Source organism: Pelodiscus sinensis, chromosome 8 (genome assembly GCF_049634645.1).
Source record: "Pelodiscus sinensis isolate JC-2024 chromosome 8, ASM4963464v1, whole genome shotgun sequence".
Classification (NCBI taxonomy): Eukaryota; Metazoa; Chordata; order Testudines; family Trionychidae; genus Pelodiscus; species Pelodiscus sinensis.
The window spans coordinates 21,820,473-21,847,971 of record NC_134718.1 but is presented as its reverse complement, the minus strand read 5'-3'; the positions used below and the strand labels follow the sequence as shown (position 1 = coordinate 21,847,971).

Here is a 27,499-nt window from a genome sequence, read left to right as displayed (position 1 = left end):
TGGAGTAGCCACCAGAGCACCTGTGCTTTTTCCTCTTTCCTCTTCTTTTAAAAAAACTCTCTCTTCACGTCCACACACACCTTTTTCCGACAGCACTCTTTTGGAAAAGGCATTCTTCCTCATAGAATGAGGTTTGCCAATGCAGGAAAAACCCCTGCGTTCTTTCGATTTTCTTTTGAAAGAACGCAATAGCAGTGTGGACATAAGGGAAGGTTTTTTTGAAAAACGGCCATTTTTCTGAAAAAACTCTGCAGTCTAGATGCACTCTTTAAAGGGAGGTGATCAGGACTGAGAATCTTCCTTTAAATTTCTATTTTATTGCCCACAGCCCAAGTGCACCTTTACAGAATGCCCTAATGCTTGGGGTTCAAAAGTGGCTGTAAATTTGTGTAGATTTATTCATTGATTTGCATGATACAGCCCTGACAATAGTACACAATGAAACTATCGTCTGAATAGATGTTTGGGTCATATCTGCTCAGAAAGAATCTAAATCTTGATAACCTTGAGCAGTTATGATTAGGGATGTACAATTAAGGATACATAAGCAATAGGGCAAATATTTCTGGGGCAACGCTGATTTTATCTGCAAGTGCCTTATTTTTTCACTTGGCTTGATTTGATATTTCCTCTGTGTGAGCTTTTCCACAACCCTTTGCATTTTCATGCATCTTCCACTGCTGTCTGTTTTCCCCTTGAGGGAAGGTAATTGAACATACAGTGTGTCAGGAGTGACTCATTTAATCCAGTCAGGTGGTGATTAGGCTTCCAGAGCATTTGCATCACAGCAAGATGCTTGTGTTAGATTGTGCAGCTCAATATTACACTCAGCATTGAAGATTAAAATGAAAACTGGACGAAGCGTGACTCAGTAGCTGAAGGTGCTGGTATAGATAAGCAGCCTTGTCCCCATTGTCTTTTGCTGTGAGCGACAAAGATCTGTTAATTTTGCCTTTGCAGCTGATGAAAATGATATGATAGCCTGATTGAACCAGCAATGACCTGCATATACACAATGCCTGTACAAGAATAAATAAAAAGCAACCTCTTCCAAGAGTCCCGAGGAAGGCTGTGTAGCACTCGGCAGCTCTTTGTTCACTGCAGCATACTGCACAATATGCTGTGGAGAGGTTTTGTCTTCTACGATTTTTTTTATGAATGATAAACTGGGAGGGGCATAATGTCATCAGATCCTGATGTCAGCACAATGAATGAAATGCTTGCATAGCATATTGCTTCAAGACCAAGAAAACAGACACCAACTCAGATTGGCTTCCTAGAACAAATTGTCTTTTGCTGACGAAATCACCATTCCCACATGTGATGAATAAATCATATAAGTTAGGATTTAGATAAGCATGAAGATACACATGGAATAATGCAAAACTGATCTTGTTATACTTCCCTTTAAGAGGTGTTAGTGGATCACCCCTTCTGCAGACACTGTTAATGGGCTCAGTCAACTGAAGATCCGTCACTGTCATTTTTGTTGTTTTCCATCTAGCCAAATGTTCTGCTTTTGTCTGCAGAATTCTTTGTTAAAGCTACAAGCCCTTGAAACTGACTTGTGCTCTGCATTTTTGCCAACCCAGGAAGAAACTCCTCAGCTGCAGGCTTTCAAGGATTCAGCCACTTCATCACTCCAATCCACTGTGCAAGCTGATGGGGCCAGTTCCAGAGGTAAGCTGCTATGTCATTCTGTGTCCTCGTTTGCAATTAAAAGGTAGTCTTATGTTCCAGTATATTCTAATATTTGTAGCCGTATGGATCACAGAACAGATTCAATGTGAAGGCTGAAGCACAATGAGATGCTATCAATGCTAACAAATGTAAACAAAGGGATAAGATGTACGAGTAAGGGTGGACATAAATGACAACAGTCTTCTACTTTTCTAAGGTACAGCATTTTGCTTTTGAGGCAATCTTAAGAGTTCACATTTCTTCTTCTGTTTGACCTGTCTGTTTCTTTCAAGATAGCTACATTCTTTATTTCTGTACTGTGCTATATCCACATTGTGTGTGATAGTCTGCCATTTCATGTCATTCTGTTTTGCCATTTTTTGTCAGACCAATGTCACTTCATTTCTCCTATTATTGATTTTAATTTAATGCATCATCATGGAGATAGTGAAGGTGAGTTTCACAGAACCTTGATTTTAATCATTCAGGAATCTGCCTTTGTCCATCTTGCATAGAATAATGTGCCCCCTTTTCTTTTATTAACTCTACACACTGAAACCAATTCTTCCAAATGAATGGCCTTAAGGTTTGGCATAATGTTCTGTCACTCATAGCATATATTCACAGAGATGGCAGAATCATGATTTTAGGCAGAAGAGGAATTATTGTTTCTGAATTATTAGTTAATAAGACTGATATACCATACAGTGAAATGAAATGTAAGCTTACATGTTTGTACGGTCCACATTAAGGGAAACAGTTCAGTAATATGAGGCCTCATCCTAAGTCTTCAAGGTAAAACTTATGGATAAAAGAAAGCTGAGTTCAGAAAAGCTTGTGCCAGAGGCTGTTGTTTGTTTGGATTTTTCGTGAAAGGCAAGTATTATATTTAAACTATTTTTATTACTTACACTAATCTACTTCAGACTTGCTCAGATGATGGCAACCTATTGCAAAAAAATAAGGAATACTTACACATAACCCTAATAATTGAAAATCTAAGCAATGCAGCCAAAACCAGAGATTAACATTTTGGCTTCTGAGTTTATTAGGTTGTTTGGGTTTTTACAGGGTTTTTTCTAGCTGTTGCAATATAGGTCAACAAAACCCACCTGAACAGGTTTCAAATATGAATTAATGGAGATTGCCTATCTCCTAGAACTGGAAGGGACCTTGAAAGGTTATCAAGTCCAGTCCCCTGCTTTCACAGCAGGACCAAGTACTATCCCTGACAAATTTTTGCCCCAAATGGCCTCCACAAGGATTGAACTCACAACCCTAGGTTTAGCAGGCCACTGCTCAAACCACTGAGCTATCCCTCCCTGCCATGCAACTATTAGAATTCCTAACAGTTGTAGTCTCCCACTTCAATATTTGAGTCAATAATGGAGACCATGAAAATGCTACAGGGAGTAAAGATGTCTTGTAGTTTGTACTAATATTGCATTGGCTCTTCCGTTCATTGGCAGACTGATTTTTTTGTCCTTTTCCAATTTAACACAAATATGTTTCTTCATCCATTTCTTAATCGATAATCAGAGGGCGCTTGATCTTTAATGGACTACTCTGCAACCTTTACCTTTCATTTGATTCAAACTGCATTTAAACTGTTAAAAATCTCCAATTTAATAACAGTTACGGTACCAGGGCTGGCAATAGGCACAAAAACGCAAGACTGGCCACACAGTGTCAGAACAAAGGTCCATCTAGCCCAGAGGTCCCCTATGCAGTGCCTGCGGGCGCCATGGTGCCCACCGGGGCATTCATGTGCATCCGCCAAAACATCTGGGCTGGACCCACCCCCAGCGCGCAACACATGCGCGGTGCCAACACATGACATGTGGGCGGCCCTGCTCCCAGGCGCGCAGCGCATGCGTGGCCCCAGCCCCAGAAGTGTGGAACATGAGCGGCCCCGCCCCTGGGTGGCTGGCAGCCATGAAAGGTTGGGGACCACTGATCTAGTCCAGTATCCTGTCTTCTGACAGTCTACAGTATCAGGTGCACCAGAGGGAATGAACAGAACAGGTTCTAACAAACAGAAACTATGGGCACCATTCTTACCCATACTAGCTAATAGGTTTGAGGGACCTAACCTCCATGAATTTATCTAGTTCTTTTGTGAACTCTGTTAAAAGTCCTGGTTTTCACAACATCCTCTGGCAATGAGCTCCAGGGGTTGACCATGCATTGCATGAAGAAGTTAGGTCTCCTAAATTGCAAGAAAACTCAGTACAAATTCAGAAATAGTTCCAGGTCAATCAAATCTGCATTTTTTTCAGTGAATAAACCGCAATATTCAAAATTTTATAAGTGCATAATTTTAATATAAACATGATAACATAATAGATTTCACTTCTCTTCACATTCCAAATAACAAAAGTAAAGGAAATATCATTTTTGTGAACCAATGCTAACTAAAACATATTGGCAAAACAATGCAATGTTCAGGACAGCAAATGTTTCTAAGGTTCTCAAAATATTTAGTGACTTTCATTATACGAGTCACTGAAAACAATGTGAGACAGACATGTCCAAATTTATTTATAAAGCCATGACTTCTTGAATCAGTGTTTGTATAAAAATACTGGGATGGATTACTAGGGAGGCAAATGAAGCATACCGAAGTTGCTAATGAAGCACGGGATTTAAATATCCCACTCTTGATCAGCATATTCGCAGCCGGTCGCCATTTTAAAATGCCGGTCACCCGAATTAACTCGCCGAGTGTAGACGCGGTAGTCCGATCTAAAACCCTTCTCTCGAATTAACTGTTACTCCTCATTGCACGAGTTCAAACAAGGGGCAAGTGTAGACATACGCTTACTTGGAGTGGCTGAACTAGAAGAACTTTACATCTTTTACAAAAAATGACAACTGTTGCAATCAGTGACACAGTGTGTGTTTGAATACAGATCTATATTATACCAATAGACAGTGTATGTGGCTTTTCACATTTGAAGGGTGGTAGATAATTTTTATGTTATTTAACTGTTTAAAAAAATACTTCGAGAACACAAACTTGAAATTCTTTCTGTGATAGTTTTGATGTTCCCATTGTCCAGGCATTTTTCATGTGTTGCTAGCTCTTGTCTTAATGTCAGATTAAGAGCTCTAGTTTAGTGCTTATATTACACCAGAGTGTCAGTTTAGGATAGATGTAGTATTGAAACCAGTTTGCTGGTTTGGGGTAAGGAGGGTTTTAGCTTTTGATTTTTCACTAACGTCAGGTCCAACTTGTATGCACAGACACAGGCACAGGCTAGCATAAGTGTTGCCTCATTTGTTGGTCTAAGCTAAAGGCTGGAATCCTTTTGAGGACCCAGTATGTAGTGTACAGTTGAGGCCAAGATTGGAGTCTGTCAAGCGTGGGGCCAGCTTGTGAATTTGGATTAGTGCTGGGCTACCAGGAATTTAGGGCTCTGGCCATGGCCAACTTTAGGCTGTTTTATGGGGTCTATCTAAGATTGTGTTTGGGTCCTTTGGCAAGGGACATTCTCACCTCTTGTGAGCACTCTTTGGGGGATGGATGTGAACCTGAACACTCTCTCTCTTGTTGCGGTACTCCCCATCTACCGTTGCCTTTGTTAGGTGGGTCTTCAGCGGGTTAGTCCTCCAGCCAAGTCATACACGGTCAATATGTATGAACACACAAACCCCTTCCAGGGTAAAAGATCAAAAAATAGTTGTCCCTGTGCTCTTGGTAATGTCTCTGGGCTCAGTTCTCAGCGTCTTCTCAGATAGCTTTAAGTCTGTGTCTGCCCTGTTATAGAGAAGTGCCCCAAGGGCTCTGTCCCTAAAGAGTTCTTAAGTCATGCCCTTCATTTGGATCTCTAAAAAACCTCATCTCCTGGGGCTAAGGCCACCCTACCAGTGGCCAGGGGGAGGAGGACCTGGGTGGGTCAGCTACTCCAGGTTACAACCCAGTGACCCTATAATTAGCCATGTGCTGCTTCCTGCAATAGTTTCTGCTGCTATTCCCTTGGCCACTTCCCAGGCAGTTCTTTCCTCTTCATCCTTCCCTCAGGGTTGAAGTTCTTCCTCCCAGAATGCCAATGTTAGCAACATCTGTCTTCTGGTGCTCCCTGAAAATCTATTCTCTCCCCTGATTGGTGTTAATGTCCTGGCAATTGGGTTTGCCCTTGTCTTCTCAGATGCTCCATTGATATGGCAACTAAGGCCCAGACAGCTAAACAACACTTACTTCACTTAGACTATGTCTCCAGCTGTGCTACTGTAAGACCTCTCAGTGTAACTGCTCCATGCCCACTGGAGAGAGCTCTCCTATGGACATAAGTAAATCACCTCCAACCAGTGGCAGTAGCTATGTTGGTAGGAGAAGTTCTCCTGCTAGCATAGTGTCATGCACATCATACCACTTATGCCATCAAACTTAATGTCACTAAGGGATGTTTTCACATCTCTGAGCAACACAAGTTTTGCTGACATAAGTGATTACTGTAGAGATGGGCACAGTCTGTCATGAGAGCAAATAGTCCCCATCCCTCCTACACTGGGCAACAATGCAACATATGGGGGAAACTGAGCCACTCTGAGGACTTATAAAAATATTACAAAAATTCCTCTTTCATCATACCTTGTATTTTCCAGAAGTACAGATTTGTGAACAGCCTCCACTAAGAGCCCCAAAATCAGGTTCAATACAGAAATAATTTTGCTCCCCTTTTGACGTTCAGGGATCTACCAAAATTGTAACTGCCATTTTTTTTGGCATTGCAAACCCCAGTTCTTGCAATTCATTTTAATTACACGACTAGATGATGAGCAGCAGTCTCTCCCTCTCCCCAGTGATTCCCTATGTTTCTCAAAGATTGAAAATTATGTGAAATTTGAAAAAGGTTAATACAACTCATTCTAGAGGACAGCACAATATTGTGTTTGAGAAATAAAAATTAAAAGTAAGTTAGATTCCTGTTCTGTATTTTGCCTTCCAAATAACGAAGGGATTCACAGCCAGAAGGTAGTGCTTATCTTTGTTATGAAGTATTATTTAATATAGGTTTATTTCACATGTAATTGCTTGAGCAAGTCACTAACTTAAGTAGGTACAATGTCTTAGCCCTCATTTCTTCAAAATTCCTTTCTGGATATTTCACTGAAGGAAGGATTTGGATTGCTCTCATATTTTACAAATTCTGCAAAACAGAGTTTTGGGGAAGTCTCTTGCCATTGATCCTTGGTACCTGCTTATCACCTGGTGGGTGGTTTTTTGTTTTTGTTTGGTTGGTTGGTTAGGGAGCTTTTTCAACATAGATGTAAAATGCACTATAGTTGGTAACAATGAAAGTAATAAAAATACAATGTAAAGTAAACTTTTTGTTTTATTTACTTATTGTAAATCACTAAATCACTGTATTTGATGGACTCAGAAATGTAAAATGGTCATTTATATTGAGATACATTAAAACTATTCTATAGTGCTTACACTATTAGCTAAAAATTTATCCTTAATTCTGGAATAGGGTATTTTGTTGTTTTTAACATCATTAAATGCATTTGTAATATTTTATTTTGCATTTTTATTTTACTTGTTTTCATTTTAGGAGTAATATGAATAGCTCTGTTTGGAATATGAATTCCTATAGTGAGTATATATGTTTACAGAGTTTCATATTACTGATTCAGACAATATATGACATTAAAAACATGGGAGATAAAGGTTATAATGATTGCAAAGTGATGTGGTAAATATTAGAATTACAGACGCCCATGCAGCTCTCTGATCAGGCCAACATTAAGCAACAGCATCTTCCCCAGCAGGTGTATTAAACAATATAGCCAGTTCTCCTTCCATAGAAGCCTGAGGCACGACCAGTGTGATAAAGAGGAGAATTTGACCAATGAAGTAGAAATTATTAAGAGAACAACGACTGCATAAAATTACAAACCAGACTCTGGCCTTCTTTGTCACAACTATTGTTGGTCGGGAATTTTTCAGTGCAATAGATTTTCATCAGAAAATGCTGATTAGTTGAAACTGAAACTTTTTGCAGAAATAACTTGACTATAATAAAAGTTTCCTTGTGATGAGAGTCCCTTAATCACTCAGGCTTTGTCTAGACTTCAGAGTTTTTCTCGGATACCACAGATATCTCGGAAAAACTCTTCGGCATCCAGGAAACGTGTCCGCTTTTTCAGAACAGTATTCCTCATTGTATGAGGAAGAAGGCTCTTCCAAAAGAGGAGGTTTTTCTGACATTTGGCCCTGTGCAGAAAGGCCAAATGTTGGAAAAGCCTCCTCTGAAAAAACAAGTGGAAAAAGGTACCCAAATGTAAACTGCAATTTGCGTATTTTTTTCCAAATCTCCTTCTCCCCCTCCCCCCACAGTGTAGACATAGTCTCAGCTATTGCCTATTCTGGTGCTCTGTCTCTCCCTCTCAACCTGAAATTCCATGCTGGATCATGAATCAGGTAGAAAAAATGTGAAATCTTAGAATTTTTTTCAGGCAAAAAAAACTTTTTCTCCCCCATTGTACTCACACCCCATTAAATAATTCTCAAGGAAAGAGGAACCAGTATGAAAAGATTTATCAAAAGATATAAAATCCATGCAGAGACTCTTCATGTCCTGTTCTGACCCATAATTCCACAATTTAGCAACATTTCGTGTTGTGTTGCTCTGACATAGAATCATTTGGACGGTGTTTGATAAAATAATATTTAAAGTAATTTTAATCAATTTCTTTAGAAATCAATGTCCAATTTTCTGCTTTCTAAGAGGGAGGCCGCATGGAATCAATATTTCCCCATTGCTAAACCAACTCAGCTTCATTATCTAGTGTGCAGATGTTAATTAAAGTACAGTATAAGAGTTCCATCAAAATCTTAAGGGAAATGGTCTCTTTATTTCTGAAAGTCCTAGCCTCTTACCATGGGGAAATCCATAATTTAGCATTCTAAATTAACAGGAGTTGGAGGTATGTCATCTGAATTTTAATAACACCATTGATTAAAATCTCATTTTTAATTAAAATAAAAGGTGAAGAAACATTTTCCTATCTGCTGATTAATTGGGACCAAATTAATTGTTCCTGCTGAAATATTTAAGAAATCCAACAAAGAATCCTTTGGAATATATTTATGATATGGAAAAAATTCATTTTATGAACCTACAGTAAATATAACAATAATTGATGCAGACTCCATTTATGCATCTTGATACAATCTGAGAGGGAAAATAAAATTATCTTAGCAAATATATATTGTAACTAGTCAATAAATATAGGTGAAAAATCTCTACCCATATAGCTGGGAGAAAACATTCTCTTCTGGCATCAAGAATTCAATTCTGGCTTTTTAAACTTGTTTGTATATAAATTCAGCAATGCTATGTATATTAATATAAGATTTCTCCATCATGAAGTAGAACCCACTTAAAAGCACACCCGACTGAAAAAATACAGCAGTTAGAGTCAAAAATTTGGCCTATTTTATGTAAGCCTATTGAAGGTGAAGAAAAGGGAGCAGGGATTCTCACCATTTCAGCGCACCCTACACAGGTCTTGATACCAACAGGCTTAAAGAGGGAGGAGAGATTCATAGACATGTAGATTCAAGACCAGAGAGGACCATCATGATCGTCTAGTCTGACCTCCTGCTTAACACGGGCTGTAAATTTCACCCGATTTAAAGACTTCAGATGATGAAGGATCTTCCACACTCTTGGAGAAAGTTGCAATAGCTCATTGTTGAAAATGCTCCTTATGCATTCCCTCTTATACACTGGATGCACTCCACTCCTTAAAAGACTATGCTCCCATTAATATATGGGGACATTAGTAGCATAATGTCAAATACCTAATACCACATGGCACCACTTACATCAGAGATGGGCAAATTCTGGCCTGTGGGCCAGATCCAGTGCTCAAGGTTAGTCCCTGGCGGGCCCCCACCACTATGTTTACCTGTGCTTTTGCAGGGATTGGAAGATTGCAGCTCTTGCTGTTCACGGCCAATGCAAACGGCAGGAAGCAGTGTCCCAGTCCATGCTGCTTCCCACCACTTGCATTGGCCGCAAACAATGATCCATGCTCAATGAGAGCTGTGATTGTCCAATACCTGCAAAAGCACAGGTAAACATAGCAGTGGCAGCCCGCCAGGGACTAACCCTGTGAACTGTCATTTTTTATTGCCCCACCCCAACTAACATTGTACTGTTTATAAAATCAGTTTCAATTTTCTATTCATATGTATTGCCCTGAATGGATTAGTAATACATGATAGGTTTGGCATTTTCTGCATGTAATTCTGTGTCACCTGCTAGAAACATTCATTGTGTTGCAGAATAGGGTCCTAAATGTGACACTTCTGCCTATGTGTGCTATTCGCCTGAGAAAAGGACTGAGCCCTATGTTAGGGAATGAGTCTTTTTTTACATCTGCCTGCATATTATGCTGCACAGAGGGCATTTCAGAGAAAACAGATCTATAAGAACTGAGACAGTCCTTTTATTCTGAGAAACTTCTAGTCTTTCTTTTAACAAAACCTTAAGGTTTATTTATATATACACACATACCTGCCAATATTCTGTTCTGGAACTCAGAGTACAGTGATACACCAGTTGATGTAGCTTAGGTATCCTCCTTTGTTATACTCTGATTTGGTGTTCCGTTCCGTTATACCAGTATATGCTGCATTACAATACCATATACTAACTGTGTCAAGTGCAAAGTTTTTAAGTTTCATATTTTGCTTCCATGAACACATTTGTTCACAGAGGGTCTTATTTATCTCTATAGCTAATGAATTAGATTGTTTAATAAGAGACTTTTTGTCCCATCCTGATTTGATCTTATCGTTAAAGAGCCTGTACCCGCCCATAGAGACTGGCAGAGTGACGCAGACAACGGCCCAGAAGACCATCACTCCTTAGGGACCAGTAGACTACTATGTCATATTAGTGATGGAGATAATCCCCTTCTGTCACCAAGCTGCTCAATCTTTAGTCAAAGCCAGAGATTTAACTTGGACACAGACTCGGCCCCTTCCTCACCAAGCGCTCAACCTTTCATGACGTAAGAAAATATATTTTTAACTTTAATTTTTATTATATTTGTACAATCTAGAACATATGACTCTTCCCATTTCTTAGATATGGAATTTGCTCTAAACAGGGATGTTTCATAATATAATATAATTTGGCATGGTTAATTTGAAATACTACAAATATGATCTAACGTTTTCTAATGAGAGAAAAGTATAACATTAGCTGAGATCTCAGTTAATTATAATTTAGTAATGACATTTTTAAAGATTAGTTCATAATGAGCCAAAAAAGTAAACACAGGATTTTTTTTTTTTAAAAAAAGGTTCTTAAAGGTATAATTCAGAAAATTTCAATTGCAGTGGAATTACTGCATGAGTCATTCTTTGGAATTGGAAAGTAGTGTCACAAAACATCTGAATAGTCCTGTAAGTCCTTTTTGGAAATTCTAAGAATTAATTTAATGCTAGAATTGTTTTCTTTAAATCCTAAAAATAAAGTTTAATCAATTATAAATAATCAAGCCTATTTATTCATAAATGTAAAAAAAAATCACACATGAAATATCCTACAAAATAGATAAGCCTGTTATCAGTAAGGAAAGATTCTCCATTGCAACTCTAGAGTCCTTTAGAATGTAAGAAACTATAATACTGAAAAGGTGGTGTTTTTAATAATTTCTTGGAAATTTATGGTAACTCACTCTTTCATGAGCCCATCTTCTTTTTAAGAGACAAAGTTAAAATGGTACATTTATCAATAAAAAAACTTAAAAATAACATTTTAGTCCATCAAACCCAGTTTTGACACATGGAGATTAGCCAGAACCATTTTCAGTACAGCTGGTTGAGAAATTTCTGAATGAATCATTTTCTATCAGAAAAAGCCATTTTGCCAAAATCTAATTTTTTTAGTGGGATTATGTTCATTTTGACAAAATTTTATTTTTTTAGATTATAAGGATATTTGTGTTTTGTAAACTAAATTTAATATTTCCTTTATTACATTATAAATTGTGTAGTATAAAACAATATAAATTATGCAATATAAAACATCTAACTTTTAATGAAACTTTTTAATTTCATTTAAATGAAATGTTTTGATTTACTCATAATTTTTTTTCTGAAATTTTGATTTAATTCTGAGTTGGAACAAAATAAAGTTTGAAATGTTAGAATTCCTTGTGGATTGGAAATTCTGAGTTGTGACCAGCTCTGATTTTCAATACAGGCAGTCCCCGGGTTACGTACAATATAGGGACTGTAGGTTTGTTCTTAAGTTGAATTTGTATGTAAGTCGGAACTGGTACATATTGTAGGGGAAACTCTAGCCAAACATTTCTCCAGAGCTCAGTTTTATTCTCCCACACCTCACTTCCCTCAGGCCTTTATTCCCAAGCGGAGGTGACTGCTGAGAAAAGCTGCTCCGCCTCTCCCTGGTCTGCTGGGGGGGGGGGGGGGCGCTAGCTTCGCGTCTCCTTGGTCTGCTGGGGGGAAGCAGCTAGTGCGGGGTTGCCTCACCCCATTTGTAAGTAGGGATCCGATGTAAGTCGGATCCATGTAACCCGGGGACTGCCTGTACTACATTTATACAAGTTGGTAGCAGTAGATAATGATAATCTACAGAAATCATGATAGGCTGCATACTGGTCTGTTTCGGGAAGAAGATATCTTTCAGAAAAAAAAGCTTCTTTCTCATAGAAAATAATTACCAATGCCAGAAAACCCCCCTCTGTTTTTTCGATTTACTTTCGGAAGAATGCGATTGCAGTGTGGACATAACTCAAGTTTTGTCAGAAAACCAGCCAGAGAGTTATCCAGAGAGTTCCACAGGTTGACTGTGAAAAAACATTTTTTTTGTTTGTTTTACATCTGCTGCCCATAAATTTAATTGGGTCATCTTCTTGTGTTATGTTAGTGAAGGAATGAATAACATTTTCTTATTCTATTTGTCCACACCATTCATGATTTTCTAGACCTCTAGCATATCCCCCCACCCTTTAGTAATTTATTTTCCACGCTCCAAAGTCCCAGTTTTGTTAATCTCTCCTCATATGGAAGCTGTTCCTTATTCCTAATCATTTTGGTTGCCCTTCTCTGTACCTTTTCCAAATCCAATAAATCTTTTTTTAGATGGGGTGACCAGATCTACATACAGTATTCAAGATATAGGCATACAATGATTTTATATAGAGGCAATATGGTATTTTGTCTTATTATCTATTTCTTTCCTAATGACTCCCAATATTCGGTTAGCTTTTTAGTTTTCAAACTGCCATTGCACTTTGAGCAGATATTTTCAGGGAACTAGCCACAAGGATTCCAAGATCTCTTTCTTGAGTGGGAACAACTATTTTGTATCTATGGTTAGGATTATATTTTTCCATGTGCATTACTTTGCATTTATCAGCACTGATTTCCAACTGCCTTTGTGTTGCCCAGTCAGACAGTTTGGTGAGACCCCTTTGTAACTTTTACATTCAGCTGTGGATTAGTCACTGTTTACCTCTTTTTTAAGAACATTTATAAGGTTAACAACAGTGATCTAAATGTAGATCCCTGCAGCACAACATTTTTCCTTCCTATCTTTTAAGTGGAGTACCTGGCAATGTTTTCATGATGATCTTTCAATTATATGAATAACCAGCCCTTATTCTTAATCATCCTGCCCCTTCCTCTTCTTACAACAAACTCTCTGCCCCAAAGGCAAAGCTGCAAGCAGCCCAATTTTTTGCATTTGAGAGCTGTCTCTAGAGTCAAGGCTTTGGGCTTTAAGCAGACCCCAATCATGAAATCCAGGGGTTCAAAGGTGGAAAGGCCCCTTAGATACCTCAAAGAGCTTTCCCTGCTGGGCTTTCTCCAATGCATTCACATACCTTTTGTAATTTTTCTTTTTCAGAATTGGATGCAATACTCCAGATGAAGTGTCACCAGTGCTGATTAAAGGAGAATAATTTCTTACCTAGGGTATGTCTACACTGCCACCCTGGTTCGAACTAGGGTAGCTAATGTAGGCATTCGAAGTTGCAAATGAAGCCCGGGATTTAAATATCCCGGGCTTCATTCTCATCTTGACGAGCGCCGCCATTTTTAAATCCCCGTTAGTGCGGACTCCGTGCCTGCGGCTACTCGCGGCACGGAGTAAGTAGTTCGAATTAGGCTCTCTAATTCGAACTACCGGTACACCTCGTTCCATGAGGAGTAACGGTAGTTCGAAATAGAGAGCCTAATTCAAACTACCTACTCCGTGCCGCATGTAGCCGCGGGCACGGAGTCCGCACTAACGGGGATTTAAAAATGGCGGCGCTCGTCAAGATGCAAATGAAGCCTGGGATATTTAAATCCCGGGCTTCATTTGCAACTTCGAATGCCTACATTAGCCACCCTAGTTCGAACTAAGGTGGCAGTGTAGACATACCCCTAGATCTGCTAGCAATGTTCCTAGTAATGCATCCCAATATGTCATTAGTCTTCTTGGCTGCCAGGGTTCACTGACTCATATCCAGCTTCTCATCCACAGTGATCCCCAGGTCCCTTTCTGCCAAACTGCTGCTTAGCCAGTCAGTCCCCAGCCTGTAACAATGCTTCTTACCAACCACCACAGGACATACCACACTAATACCAACCCTGGTACCTTCCCTTGCAACAAACCCCGTTGCCAGCTTTGTCCACATATTCATTCTGCTGATACCATTATTGGACCTAACCAAGTGAGTTATAAGATCAAGAACACATATTCCTGCGCATCCAGAAATATAATCTACGCTATCATGTGCCGAAAGTGTCCGTCTGCTATGTACATTGGACAAACATCTCAGACACTTCGCCAAAGGATTAATGCCCACAAAACAGATATCAGACAAGATCACAAAGAGAAAACAGTTTCTTGCCACTTTAACCAGAAAGGACACTCTCTAAATGACTTAGCCACCTGCATTCTGCTACAAAGACCTTTTACATCTGCACTTGAAAGGGAATCCTCTGAACTGTCATTCATGTTAAAATTCGACACTTGCCAACAAGGACTTAACAAGTCTTTGAACTTTCTCACCCATTACCAAGACAGTTTCCCCAATTATCACTTGTAATACCATTAACTCACAAACATCCCACTCTCCCTACCTTTAATATCAGCAATTCACAGACACTTACCTTCCTTCCTCCCCCTTCCCACCCCCCCGCATTCCCCTTCTGTTCTGCAATGTGATTCGTCCTTTTCATATTTGTTAATTTTTTTTAATTGTATCCTTTGGTATATATGGTTGTGACTACTTTCTTCCACTATTTGATCTGAGGAAGTGGGTCTGGCCCACGAAAGCTCATCATCTAATAAACCATCTTGTTAGTCTTTAAAGTGCTACATTGTCCTGCATTTTGCTGTAACAATGCTTGGGATTCTTCCGTCCCAAGTGCAGGACTCTTTGCCTGTTCTTGTTGAACCTCATCAGATTTCTTTCCGCCCAATCCTCCAATTTGTCCTGGTCACTCTGGACTCTATCTCTGCCCTCCAGCATATCTATTTCTCCCTTTAGTTTAACATCATCCACGAACTTGCTGAGGATGCAATCCATCCTCTCATCCAGGTTATTAATAAAGAGACTTGAAACTGATTGCCAGCCAGACTCTCAAGCTATTGATCACTACCTGCTGAGCCTGACAATGTAACCAGCTTTCAATCCACTTTACAGTCCATTTATCCAATACATACTTCCTTAGTTTGCTGGCAAGAATACTGTGGGAGACCGTAATGAAAGCTTTGCTAAAGTCAAGGTATATCACATCCACTGACTTTCCCATGTCCACAGAGCCACCTCATTATAAAATCAGTTTGGTCAGGCATGACTTTTCCTTGGTGAATTCCTGGTCACTTTCCTCTCTTCCAAGTGCTTCAAAATGGATTTCTTGAGGCTCCCCTCCATGATTTTTCCAGGGACTGAGGTGAGGCTGACTGGTCTGTAGTTCCCTGGATTGTCCTTTGTCCCTTTTTTAAAGATGGGCATGGCCTTTGCCTTTTTCCAATCATCCTGAACATCCCCTGATATCCACAAGTTTTCAAAGATAATGACCAATGGTTCTGCAATCACAACAGCCAACTTCCCCAGCACCCTCAGATGCATTAGGTCCATCACCAAGGATTTGTGTATGCCCAGCTTTTCAAAAGAATTCTTCATCTGTTCTTTCTCCACCGAGGGCTGCCTACCTCCTTCCCATACTGCATTGCCTAGTGCAGTAGTCTAGGAGCTGACTTTGTCTGTGGAGACAGAGGCAACAAAAGGATTGAGTACTTCAGCTTTTCTCACATCATCTGTCACTAGGTTACCTCCCTTATCGAGTAAGGGACTCACACCCTTCCTGATCACCCTCTTATTGCTAACATGCCTGTAGAAACCTTTCTTGTTACACTTCACAGCCCTTGCTAGCTGCAATTCCAATTGTGCTTTTGCCTTCCTGATTACATCCCTGCATGCTTGAGCAATATATTCATACTCCTCCCTAGTCATCTGTCCAGGCTTCCACTTCTTGTGAGCTTCCTTTTTGTGTTTAAGCTCACCAAAGATGCCCCCGGTAAGCCAATCTGGTCGCTTACCATATTTGCTTCTCTTGCTGCACATTGGGATGGTTTCTTCCTGTGCCTTCCATAAGGCTTCCTTAAAATACTGCCAGCTCTCCTGGACACCTTTTCCCCTCATGTAAGCATCCCAGGGAATCCTGCCCATCAGTTCTCTGCGGGAGTCAAAGTCTGCTGTATTTTGCTACTCTCCTTTCTTCCTTTTGTCAGGATCCTGAAATCAACTATCTCATGATCACTGCTTCCCAGGTTGTCACCCACCTCTACTTCCCCTACTAGTTCATCCCTGTTTGTGAGCAGCAGGTCAAGCTGTGCCTGGCCCCTGGTCAGTTCCTTTAGTACTTGTACCAAGAAGTTATCCCCAAAATCTTCCTGGATTGTCTGTGTACTGCCGTATTGGTCAGAGTGATTGAAGGCCCTTATGAAAACCAGGTCCAGTCATCTGGAAGCTTCTCTTAGTTGTCTGAAGAAATCCTCATTTACCTCATCCACCTGATCTGGTGGTTATAGCAGACACCAACCACAACATCACGCTTGCTTCTCCCATCTCTAAACTTAACCGAAAAATTCTCAACGGGCTTTTCTCTGATTTTATACTGGAGCTCTGAGCAATCACACTGATCTCTTACATTCAGAGCAACTTCTTCACCTTTTCTCCACCTATCCTTTCTGAACAGTTTATATCCTTCCATGACGGTGTTCCAATCATGTGAGTCAGCCCACCAAGTCTCCATTATTCCAGTGACATCATAGTTCTTTGCCTGTGCCAGGACTTGCAATTCTTCCTGTTTGTTTCCCAGGCTTCTTGTGTTCGTACACAGACACCTTAGATAACTAGCTGATTGCCTGACCTTCTTAGTACGAATCGGGTGTACCTCCCCATTAGACCTTCTTCCTTGTGTTTCTTCCTGTATCCCACTTCCCCACTTAGCTCAGGGCTTAGGTCACCATCCCCTAATGAACCTAGCTAAATGTCCTCCTCACTAGGTCTGCAAGCCTGCCTTAAAGATGTTCTTCCCTAACTTTGTTTGGTGGATCCCATCTCTTCCTGGCAATCCTTGTGCCTGGAACAGCATCCCATGGTCAAAGAACCCAAAGTCCTCTCTCCAACAGCACCTTCACAAACATGAATGTACGTCCAAAATTTGATGATCTCTACCTGGACCTTTTCCTTCAAACAGGGAAGATGGACAAGAACACAACTTCTGCCTCAAACTCTTTGATCCTTCTTTCCAGCACCACAAAATCTGCAGTGACCTACTTAAGGTCATTCTTGGCAGTATCATTGGCTCCTACATGGAGAAGAGGTAGTGGTCTGAAAGCTTGATCAGTCTCGGAAGACTCTCAATCACATCCTGAATTCTAGCTCCAGGCAAGCAGCACACTTCTCAAGTTTCTCAGTCTGGACAGCAGATGGATGACTCCATTCCCCTTAGGAGGGAGTTCCCAAACAACACCAGCCATCTCCTTCTTTTGAGAGCGGTGTTCATGGAACCCCTATCCCTAGGACTGTGCATCCCATGCCTTCTGGTAGATGGAGTCTCCCTATGGTCCCTTCCCTCAGAGTTGTCTGCCAAAGCATTCTCCACCATAGTATCTGTGCAGAAAGCCTGAAAGTGATTACTTACTTTTATCTGGATTGGGTAAACCTGAATTGCCTTTCTTCTCCTGGAGGTCACATGCTTCTAATTTTCTTCCCTGTTCTGCATGACTCTCCCTGGTTCTTCTGCAACCAGTACTTGCAGTATTGAATGCTGCCTTCTATCCAGAAAATCTTCATCTTCTCTGCTGGAACTCGGGGTGATACTTGGGTCTCTAGTCCTTTAACCTTCTCTTCCAATATGGAGACTAGCTTGCACTTTTACAGATGTATTCTCTTCTGTGCTCTGGGAGGAAGACAAACAGCACATCCTGTACAGGTCACAACAGCTGATCTCTCACTATCCATACTGTCTTCCTTCTGAGAGACTCCTCAGTTGTTGTATTGATCGTACCCTGAAGCTTGAAGGCGAGAAGAAAGAGAAGCAAAAAAAAAAAGGGGGGGGGGAAACCTCACCAATCTCTGTGGGGCTCCTGCAAGGTACAGTCCCAGGCAAACTCCCTCTGTTCACTAAGTTTGCTCTGGCTAGCTTTTTTATAAGGCTGCTTTCTTGAAGCAGGTGACCTTCTCAAAGTCTTGTCTCCAATCCTATCAGCCCCTCAAAGTCCACCTGGACTAAAGCTCTCCCAATTCACACTTTTCAAATGGTCACTCTTTTCCAATAGCCAAACACATAGTCAAACAGTCCCTGCAACCAGCACCAGTCAAAGGGTCACAGACAGACAGGCATTTGGATACTCACCCCATCAGCTCACAGCACAGCCCCCTACTGTCACAAATGAAGTGCCATTTCTTGTTCCCATTGTGCATGTTGCATCATATCTTACTGCACAAATAATTTGATCAAATTCAGTAGAATCACTCAAGGAATAGGTCGCTGTTGCTAAGTTTGAGCCAAGGTATCAAATCTGGCTCTTTAGGTGGGGTTTTCAAAAGTGAGATCAATGTGTAGTCCTTTTAAGAAACCCACAATTAATGACAAAGTAAGGTAGGAAAGGTGAGAGTTCCCTACTAAACATTATACCATCTTCAAAGAAAAACAGATATTTCACACATTTACTCCATGAAATAGATATTTCAGCCATTTCTCCTTGTGTCTACCTGTAATAGAAACATCTGTAAAAGCTGGAGTTCTAACACAATCTACATGTGATTTAAAATAAAGATGGCTCTGTGTGGCTATAGTTCTGATTTCACGGCATGAGGTCAGAAGTGTTAGTTGCACTAACATGATTTTATTACTTCTGCTTTGCAGGCCAAGAAGCTCTTCCAGGTGTAATTGTGAGGACTGCAAAGAACCCCAGACAGTAATGCAACTTAGCAAACATCTTCAAAGTCTCAAGAGGAAGATCAGGAAGTTTGAAGAAAAGTTTGAACAAGAAAAAAAATATCGGGTAAGAAAGCAGAGAAATAAAATGGGATGAGTGCTACAGAAGGATTCCATGTATTTATTATGGTCCTTAAAGGCGTAGAACTGCTTCTAGCAAAATAATAGAAAAAAATCATATCTTAATGATTACAGGCCATAATTGTGAAGCTTCATTTGAGTTACCTTCATTGGGCAGTATCCATCAATCAGAATGTGTGATGATAAAATGTAATTACTTTAAAATATCCTGAAAACATGTGTGACTAGGTAGGTAGATGGCCAACTTTGGGATTGGAATAACACTCATGCACACTAGCTGGCAAACACAAATAAACACAGAGGCAACCTTGGAAATAATAAAAATGAAAACAATTTGCACCTATCCCTTTTTTGTGGATACTTGAGTAGTATTGGGAAAAAACACTGCTCTGGGAAGCAGAAGAGGGTAACAAGAGCAGTAGTCTGTAGATTAGCTCAGCTACTTTAATAATACTTTTCTGATCTCCAGGAGGGTAAAGGAAGAAAACACATGGCAATCACACAGATAATAGTTCTGTCAATGGGTATATTATTTTAATCATCAGGATCAGTCCTGAAGAGTATGGCGGTGATCACATCACTGACCTCCGGGAGGGTTGGGTAAGCAAGCAGTCCTTCAGGATACAGAGAGGTGTCCATCTTAGTGACCTCACAAAGACCTGGGATACATGAGCAGTGCTACTGGATACAGGGTGTGACTCAATAGGTCACCTTGCCTGGTACAGAGAGGGGAGCATTGAGTGTGTGACCTTAAGACTCAGTCAAGTGGGAGGAGAGTGAATGAATCTTCTGGTCAGATACAGCAGAGGAAGCAGTTAAGTCACTATATGACTTTTTTTAGATACAGGCTTGAGGCAGATGAACTAGGCAAGTAGCAAGGCTTGCAGCATTTCCCCTGCTTTGCCCCACTCAACACTCCCACAAAGCCTTTCCCTTTTACATACTGTTTATATTTTTGAGGGCATTTGGTCTTTTAAAAAAAATCTGTTTTGATTCTGTGCATCTGCTACTGTGCAGTAAATGCTGATAGGAAGCAAGAGAGGGAGGAGATGAAGGTGGTGAGAGACATAGGCAATGAGTGATATGGGCCCGTGGTGACCATGCTCCACCAATATTCAAGAATATGGGCCTAGCTCCACCACTGTTTGCCTTCTACTTTCAGAGTTGGAGGATGGAGTGGGGCAGCTCTCCTAGGCCCTGCACTTTGGAGGCCCCCATGCTTCAGCGGAATTTGGGGTTCAGGGTGACCAGGGAATTAGTAGTGAGCCTGGAGCTGGCAGCAGAGAAAGACCTGGCTCAGCACACCCTCCTCCACTGGTTCCTGGCATCACTCACAGGAGGGGCAGAGGCTGGAAAGAGGCAAGGTGGGGTTGGGATTTTGGGGGAAGGAGTAGAGTGGGGGCAGAGCAGAGTAGGAGGGCAGGTTCTGCCTGCTTCTGGTGCCAAGCCCCCTGCTTTGTGCCCAGGCTGCTCTGTTAGGGCATACTGTTGTGATCAGCCTGCCCTTCTCATCGTTAAATGGGAGATGGTCCTGAATAGATCCTGATAAATACCAATAAGGTCCTGGGAGGGGATCTTTGGCTAGAAATATTGACAGAAACATCTCTAGTGGAGGAGAGGGGCTAGAGGGATAAGTTACAGGTCTGTTCTTTTTTGCATGAGGGAAATCAGTATGTCTCATCATTTGCTATGATTTTCATTAACATACAATCTTTGTTCTGGAACATTTTGTATTTTAAATTAGCTGTTTCTTTACTGGATATGTATATCAGGAGTGTTGTAAGAATTCCTGCTACATCAAGCAGAAGTTTGGTTTTCACAAACAAGCTCATGCCCATATTGAACCTTATGCATATGAATCGGTCCACTTAGGGCAGAAGAAAAGGAATAGTCCCATCATCAGTTCTTTTGTGTTTTCTCACATGCAGCCTTCACACGGTGATAAAACTTCCAATCCTGAAGTCCTGAAATGGATGAATGATTTGGCTAAAGGTCGCAAACAACTCAAAGGTATCTAGGAGTATATAGTTTAATTTTTTTGCACGTTGGGAAATTTCAGAATACAGGTTGAATCTCTCTAGTCCGGCACTCTCTCCGTGGTCTGGCATGATTTTAGTTAGCTGGATGTTTAGTTATCATGGGCGGGCCCAAGTTTCCTGTGGTCACATAAAGTTTGTTTACAGTCACCAGTCCTGGCTCTCAGTGTTCTGTGCTGTTATTTCACTCTAATTTACCCCTAAATGTCATGTAAGGGCCCAGTAAGCAGTGGAAGTGTTGCTAATGCTGCTAGACATTATTGACCTCTGTGGTTTGGCAAATTCACTGGTTCGGCACCAATCCAGTCCCAAAGGTGCTGTACTGGAATATTTTTAAAGCAGTGCTAATGCAGTAGGAGCATTTTGGTATTTGCTTTCTGCTCTTTACCCCCTACTTCTATTTGCAAAGGCCTGGTATTAAGTCTCCTTAATGAGAGAAAGATGAAATGGCATGTCCAGTGCCAATGTCTCTCAGCCATGCTTGGGGAGTCAGTTCAACTGAAAAGGAGAGCGCTTAGTCATAACTATCAACAATCTTGCAAACACAGATACATTTTTAAATATTAGCCTCAAGGTTTGTTTGATGATTCAGCATTATTAACATACAGTATGTAATTGCAAAGCTAATGGTTTATTATAGTGATACCATTCACATTGCAATAGTAAACTGAGTTTGTTGAATTTACATTACAACATTCCATTTTATAGCACTTATTTGGTCATAAACTAGCCTCTGGGTTGAAATGTGATGTAATACCAAAGGTCAAATTTTGCCCTTGACAGCCTGTGTGTGGCTCCATTTATTAGAGTGGGGAACAACATGGCTGTGTCTAGACTGCATCCCTTTTCCGTAAAAGGGATGCAAATTAGACACATCGCAATTGCAAATGAAGCGGGGATTTAAATCCCCCCTGCTTCATTAGCATAAAAATGGCTGCCGCTTTTTTCCAGCTCGGAGCTTTGCCGGAAAAAAGTGCCAGTCTAGACGTGGATCTTTTGGAAAATAAAGACCCCTTATCCCTCATTATCCATTTTAAGAGGGATAATGGATCTTTCAGAAAAGGCTTTATTTTCCGAAAGATCCATGTCTAGACTGGCGCTTTTTTCTGGCAAAGCTCTGAGCCAGAAAAAAGCAGCAGCCATTATTATGCTAATGAAGCGGGGGGGATTTAAATCCCCACTTCATTTGCAATTGTGATGTGTCTAATTTGCATCCCTTTTATGGAAAAGGGATGCAGTCTAGACACAGCCCATATGTTTATCCAAGGAGAAAATGTAGTCACTCTTGATTTTTTTTAAATAACCACAAAATGCAAGCTATTTTTAACGTAGTAAAAGAATAATTTGTTTTAGATGCATTTTTGCCTTAAGTGAATCATAGTATAAGGTTTCAATACCATTAAATATATTTATAAAATGTAATTATTTAGGGTTGGATGAGATTTTGATATGTTCCCAGAGGATCTAGAAACTCAATTCCTATTGAAAATCGATAGGAGATGGGCTCCAATCTCATTTGAAAATCCCTCTCTTAACTTCAGCTGCATGGACAGAAAACATTTTAAAATAAAAATTTTAACAAAAGAAAATCAAAATAACTGTAAAATGGCCAAACTACATGAATAACTTGTAAATTGCCACTTGGAATTGATTATCTTTCAAAATAATAAAATCCAGTTTTCATACACATCAAAGGCTCAGATCCTGCAAATGCTGGAGCACATACTTAACATTAGTAGCATTGATTTCAGTGTGAGTAGCAGAGCTAACCACACATGTGAGTGTTTGCATATTAGGTACTTTACAAAGGAAGAAAGCATCATTAGTGCTATTTTAGAAACAGGGAAACTAAGGCAGAGAGAGGTGAAGTGACTTGCCCAAGATCAATCAGTACACCAGTGGCAGATTCAGGCTCCAAAGGGCCAGTCCGCTGCCCTAACCATATTTCCCACTTTCCACATCCTTTGGTTTGCCCATGTTGTGCTTATTCAGGGCAGGAACAATATGGGTATCTTTAAACCACCTTTATCCTCCCTCCCCAGGCTGGTCACCACTGTAGCATCATGTTACAATAAGATCATTGATGCCCTGTCCGATGCTGGAGGTTATTCTGGCTGTGAAGATCAACCAGGCATAGTGGCTGCCTGGCCTGTTTCCTTGTCCATGGTCACAAATGCTATTTCAGGGGCTTGAATGAGTGGTCGTGTGGGGTGCTGGCTGCTCTTCGCCTATGAGTGGTGGGTAACACCCTCCCTGCCCCACCCTTTCCAACCAAGCCCCTCCACTGTGGTTGCTGCTAGCCCCTGCCCAGCCTCCACCCCCATCCCCCATTGTGGCTGTTGGACCTTGCCCCCTGCCCCAGGGTAGTGCCCGTAGTCTGGGAAAGTGCGACTCCAGCCTCCCACAGCCCTGAAACTCTGGAGAGCCAGCAGGTGGCATGGACACAGCCTCCCCTCGCCCTGGAGTGCCAGGCAGGGAAGCCAGGAGACACAGCCACAGCTTTCCCAGGCTGTGCCTGCTGGCGAGACCCCCAGCCATGAACCTCCCCACGCTCTGCAGCCAAGCTGACAGCTCAGTGCTCGGTGGGGAAAGTGGCCCCGGTGCTAGGACAGGTGGCATGGTCCCCAGTCTGCCTGCCCCAGCCTCTGGCATGAGACCAGCAGGCTGGAGGAGGGAGCCTGAAGGAGTCTGGTGGAGCATGGGCAGGGCAAGTAGAGGCTGTCTATAATACCAGCCCACCCATGTCTATGCCACCTGGCAACTTCTGCTGTTCATGCTGCTCCTGATTCTTGCTTGCTTGAGTGAATGTGTCAGTTAGGGGCAGGGGATTAAAAATGCAAGTTAAAAATGATTAATTTCATAAATGGTTGCGATATGTCAACAAACCAATGCAAGGAGCCAGTGTGTTTTTTTAATATAACAGGAACCCTTCTAACAAATATGTATTAAAAACTCATTTGCCAAGTAACTTGCTTTTTTGGAACAGAGCTTAAACTCAAAATGTCAGAAGAGCACAACTGTACCCCTCAAGCACCCCAAAGAATTGTGCAGCATGAGAGCACTGTCACGTATACGGAGACTAAAAAGCAGGAAGCAGGAAGTACTGAACTAAATCCGTCCATTGAAGAAACAATGGATATTGTATTGAAGCAATTAAAGGAGAAAAGACAACAGCTTAACCTCCCCGAGACAATAAAGGTATGTCTGTTGCTTGTAGAATAATCACATCTGGGGACAATGCATTTTTGCACTAAGATCACTGAGCTTAGCACACTTTTTCTGGAATGGGATTCTAGGGAGAATTGCGAGGACAAAGAAGGGCTCAATTTACAAAGAAACTTATTAGTGTGGTGATGCTCAGCAGTACCAGACCTACTTTTTAGACACATATATGGTTACGTCTACACTGCAGGCTTTTTGTGCAAGAACTGTTTTGCACAAGAGTTCTTCTGTAAAAGGTCTTCCACAAGAGCATGTCCACACTGCCATATGCTTTTGCGCAAGAGATGTGCTTTTCCGAAAGAGTGTCCATGGCAGTGTGGATGCTCTCTTGTGCAAGAAAGCTCTGGTGGCCATTTTAGCTATAGGGCTTTCTTGCGCAAGAAAATCATGTTGCCTGTCTACACTGCCTTCTTGTGGAAGAGCTCTTGTGCAAGAGAGCTTATTCCTCGTAGGGAGAGGAATAACTTCTGGAGGAAGCCCTGTTTTCTGATGCTGTACTGTAAATTTACTTGTGCAAGAACGTGTGTACAGTGTAGACACCTGGCAAGCTTTTGCGCAAGAATGTAGCTCTTGGGTCTGTCTAGACTACAGGGTTTTTTCGAAAAAAGTGGCCTTATTTCGAAAAAACTTCCCCTGCATCTAGACTGCTTTTTTCGAAAGTAAATCTAAAGAACATGGCAGTTTTTTTGCAGCGGAAAACCTTGTTTTACGAGGAATAACACCTTTTTTCGAAAGTGCTCTTTTGAAAAAAGGTGCTATGTAATGCAAACTGTGCTTTTTCAAAAGAGAGAATCCAGACTGCTTGGGTGCTCTCTTTTGAAAAAGCAGCTTGCTTTTTCGAAAGTATAGGTTGTAGTCTAGATGCTCTTTTTCGAAAAAGCCTCTTTTGAAAGAGGCTTGCAGTGTAGACATAGCCCTAGAGAATCACTGGCTGGGATTTCAACTCACGAGTCAGGTGCCTGGGCTTCCCACACAATGAGGGGAGAGAGGGGACACCTCAAAATGGAATTCACATGAACCAGCTTGGTAGGCTGCTCATGCCCAAATGAAACAGTGGGAGATGCAAAGTGTGTATGGTAAGCCCCACCTCTCTCAGAGAGGAAAGCATGGAAATTAAGGCTGCACAGAGGATTTTCCTTCAGCATGAGATTCCCAGATGAATCCCCTCCCTTGGTGTTAGGCATGTATATTATTTTGGAGGGAGGAGAAGGCAAGTGGGAGATGCAATCTCCCTCCCAACTCTTAGCCCAGTGGTAAGAATACTCACCTGGAATGTGGGAGACCCCTACTTTAAATCTCCCATCCTTCTGAGAGGAGAAGGAATATGAACTGGGATCTACTATGTAACATCTTCTCTAATTCCATTAGCCTGATGAATAGGACTTTGAATAAGTTCTGAATTGAGTATAATAGTCTCTTTTATCCCTTTCATTGATGTGTTCTGTGTCAGGTGCATTTGTGTCATTGAGTTTCATGGATTTGAGTGGTGTAGTAAATCAGAAATACCAGTGTCTATTTCATGGTTGCAGTCTGCTAGACTCTAGCTGTTGCGATTCCAATGAGGATTGTTCACCTAGGTTGTGAGGAGGAAGTTGCTCCTGTAACCTAGACTATTGATATAACTTCAACTGATTAGCATGCTGTTACCCTTGCCTCTAGTTAGTCTAATTTTGTATACTGCTGAACTGAGTTTATCGATGGAGCCAACCCTTCCGAATCACCGATTACACAGACCATGCTCTGGTGCTTTGATAACAACATTAATTGGTCACCAACCTCCTGAGTATTCTCTCTCAGGTTAGTGTCAAAGTAGGCCTTTGCCTTGTGTCTGGATTTCCACAGTCTATCAACTATTTGCAAATGGACCTGATTTAAATGTTCTCACAGATTCTTCAAGTTGGCATCAATTTTTATTCCCTTCAGTTGAGTGCCACTGGCATGCCAAATTAGGTGTTCAGGTATTCAGATCATTCAACCTGTCATTGCCTCAAAGGGTGTTTTATAAGTAGAAGCAGCTGGTGTTACTCTCAATGCCAGAAGAATCGGAGATCTGAGAGTATCCTAGGTTAGACCTGTTGGCATCAACCAGTTTCCTCAGCATAATTTTTATTGTCCAGTTGGATTATTGCACCATCCCAGATGGCTGTGGCATGTATTGGTATGTATTGGACATTAGTCTCTCTGGGTATGTCTACACTACAGCACTAATTTGAACTAACTTAATTCGAATTAGTTAATTCAAACTAAGCTAATTTGAATTAGTGCATCTAGACCTAAAAACTAATTCAAATTAGCATTTTGCTAATTCAAACTAGCATGTCCATATTGAGTGGACCCTGAACCAGGGTTAAGGCTGGCCAGAACATGTGCCGGCAGGGCATCAGGTTAGGACTTAGAGCGTGGAGCTGCTGCCTCAGGCTAGCTAAGGGCTGTGATTAAAGGGACCCGACCCCCACCCCGGACAGACAGTTCTCAGGGTTTCCCGCTTGCTTGTCTAACTCGATGAGGGACAGCAAAGCAGTCCTGGAGTGCCCACACTCGGCACATCACAGCACTCGGACATCAGCCTGGCTGCACTTGCCACAGGCTGCCATCTGGGAGGTCAATCGGGGGCCTGTCAGGATCCCGGAGGCCCTGCAGGAGAGCTTCCACCCCGAGGAGCCCACAGAGACACCCCAGTTCTGATGTACAAAATAAAGGACACGTGTGTTCAAAAATAGAAACTCTCTTTATTTAACAAAACTGGGGGGGGGGGGTGATTAACCTCTGGGGAGAAGGAGGTGGGAGAGGGAAAGAGAGGTGGAAGAGGGGAGAGGGAAACCTGGGAGGAGGGAGCTGGAAGAGGGAAGCCAGGGGAAGAAGGAGGAGGGGAAGTATAAAACTATGGTACGCCATATCTTTAGTACTGTGTACAGATGTGATCTCTTCACCTCAAAAAAGATATTTTGGCCTCAGAAAGGGTTCAGAAAAGGGCAACTACAAT

The 27,499-nt window shown here is 41.4% G+C and overlaps 1 protein-coding gene across 5 annotated transcripts in view; it reads left to right on the top strand.

The window, feature by feature from the left end:
* Positions 1-27,499, top strand: part of FAM13C (family with sequence similarity 13 member C) — a 188,888-nt gene that overhangs the window by 113,260 nt on the left and 48,129 nt on the right. For all 5 annotated transcript variants that reach the window (XM_075934855.1, XM_075934856.1, XM_075934854.1 and 2 more), the window contains exons 7-11: positions 1,593-1,680; positions 10,503-10,713; positions 19,106-19,244; positions 21,187-21,268; positions 24,281-24,492. In XM_075934855.1, the coding sequence (XP_075790970.1) occupies positions 1,593-1,680; positions 10,503-10,713; positions 19,106-19,244; positions 21,187-21,268; positions 24,281-24,492 (732 nt within the window). The remainder of the gene's footprint in view (positions 1-1,592; positions 1,681-10,502; positions 10,714-19,105; positions 19,245-21,186; positions 21,269-24,280; positions 24,493-27,499) is intronic.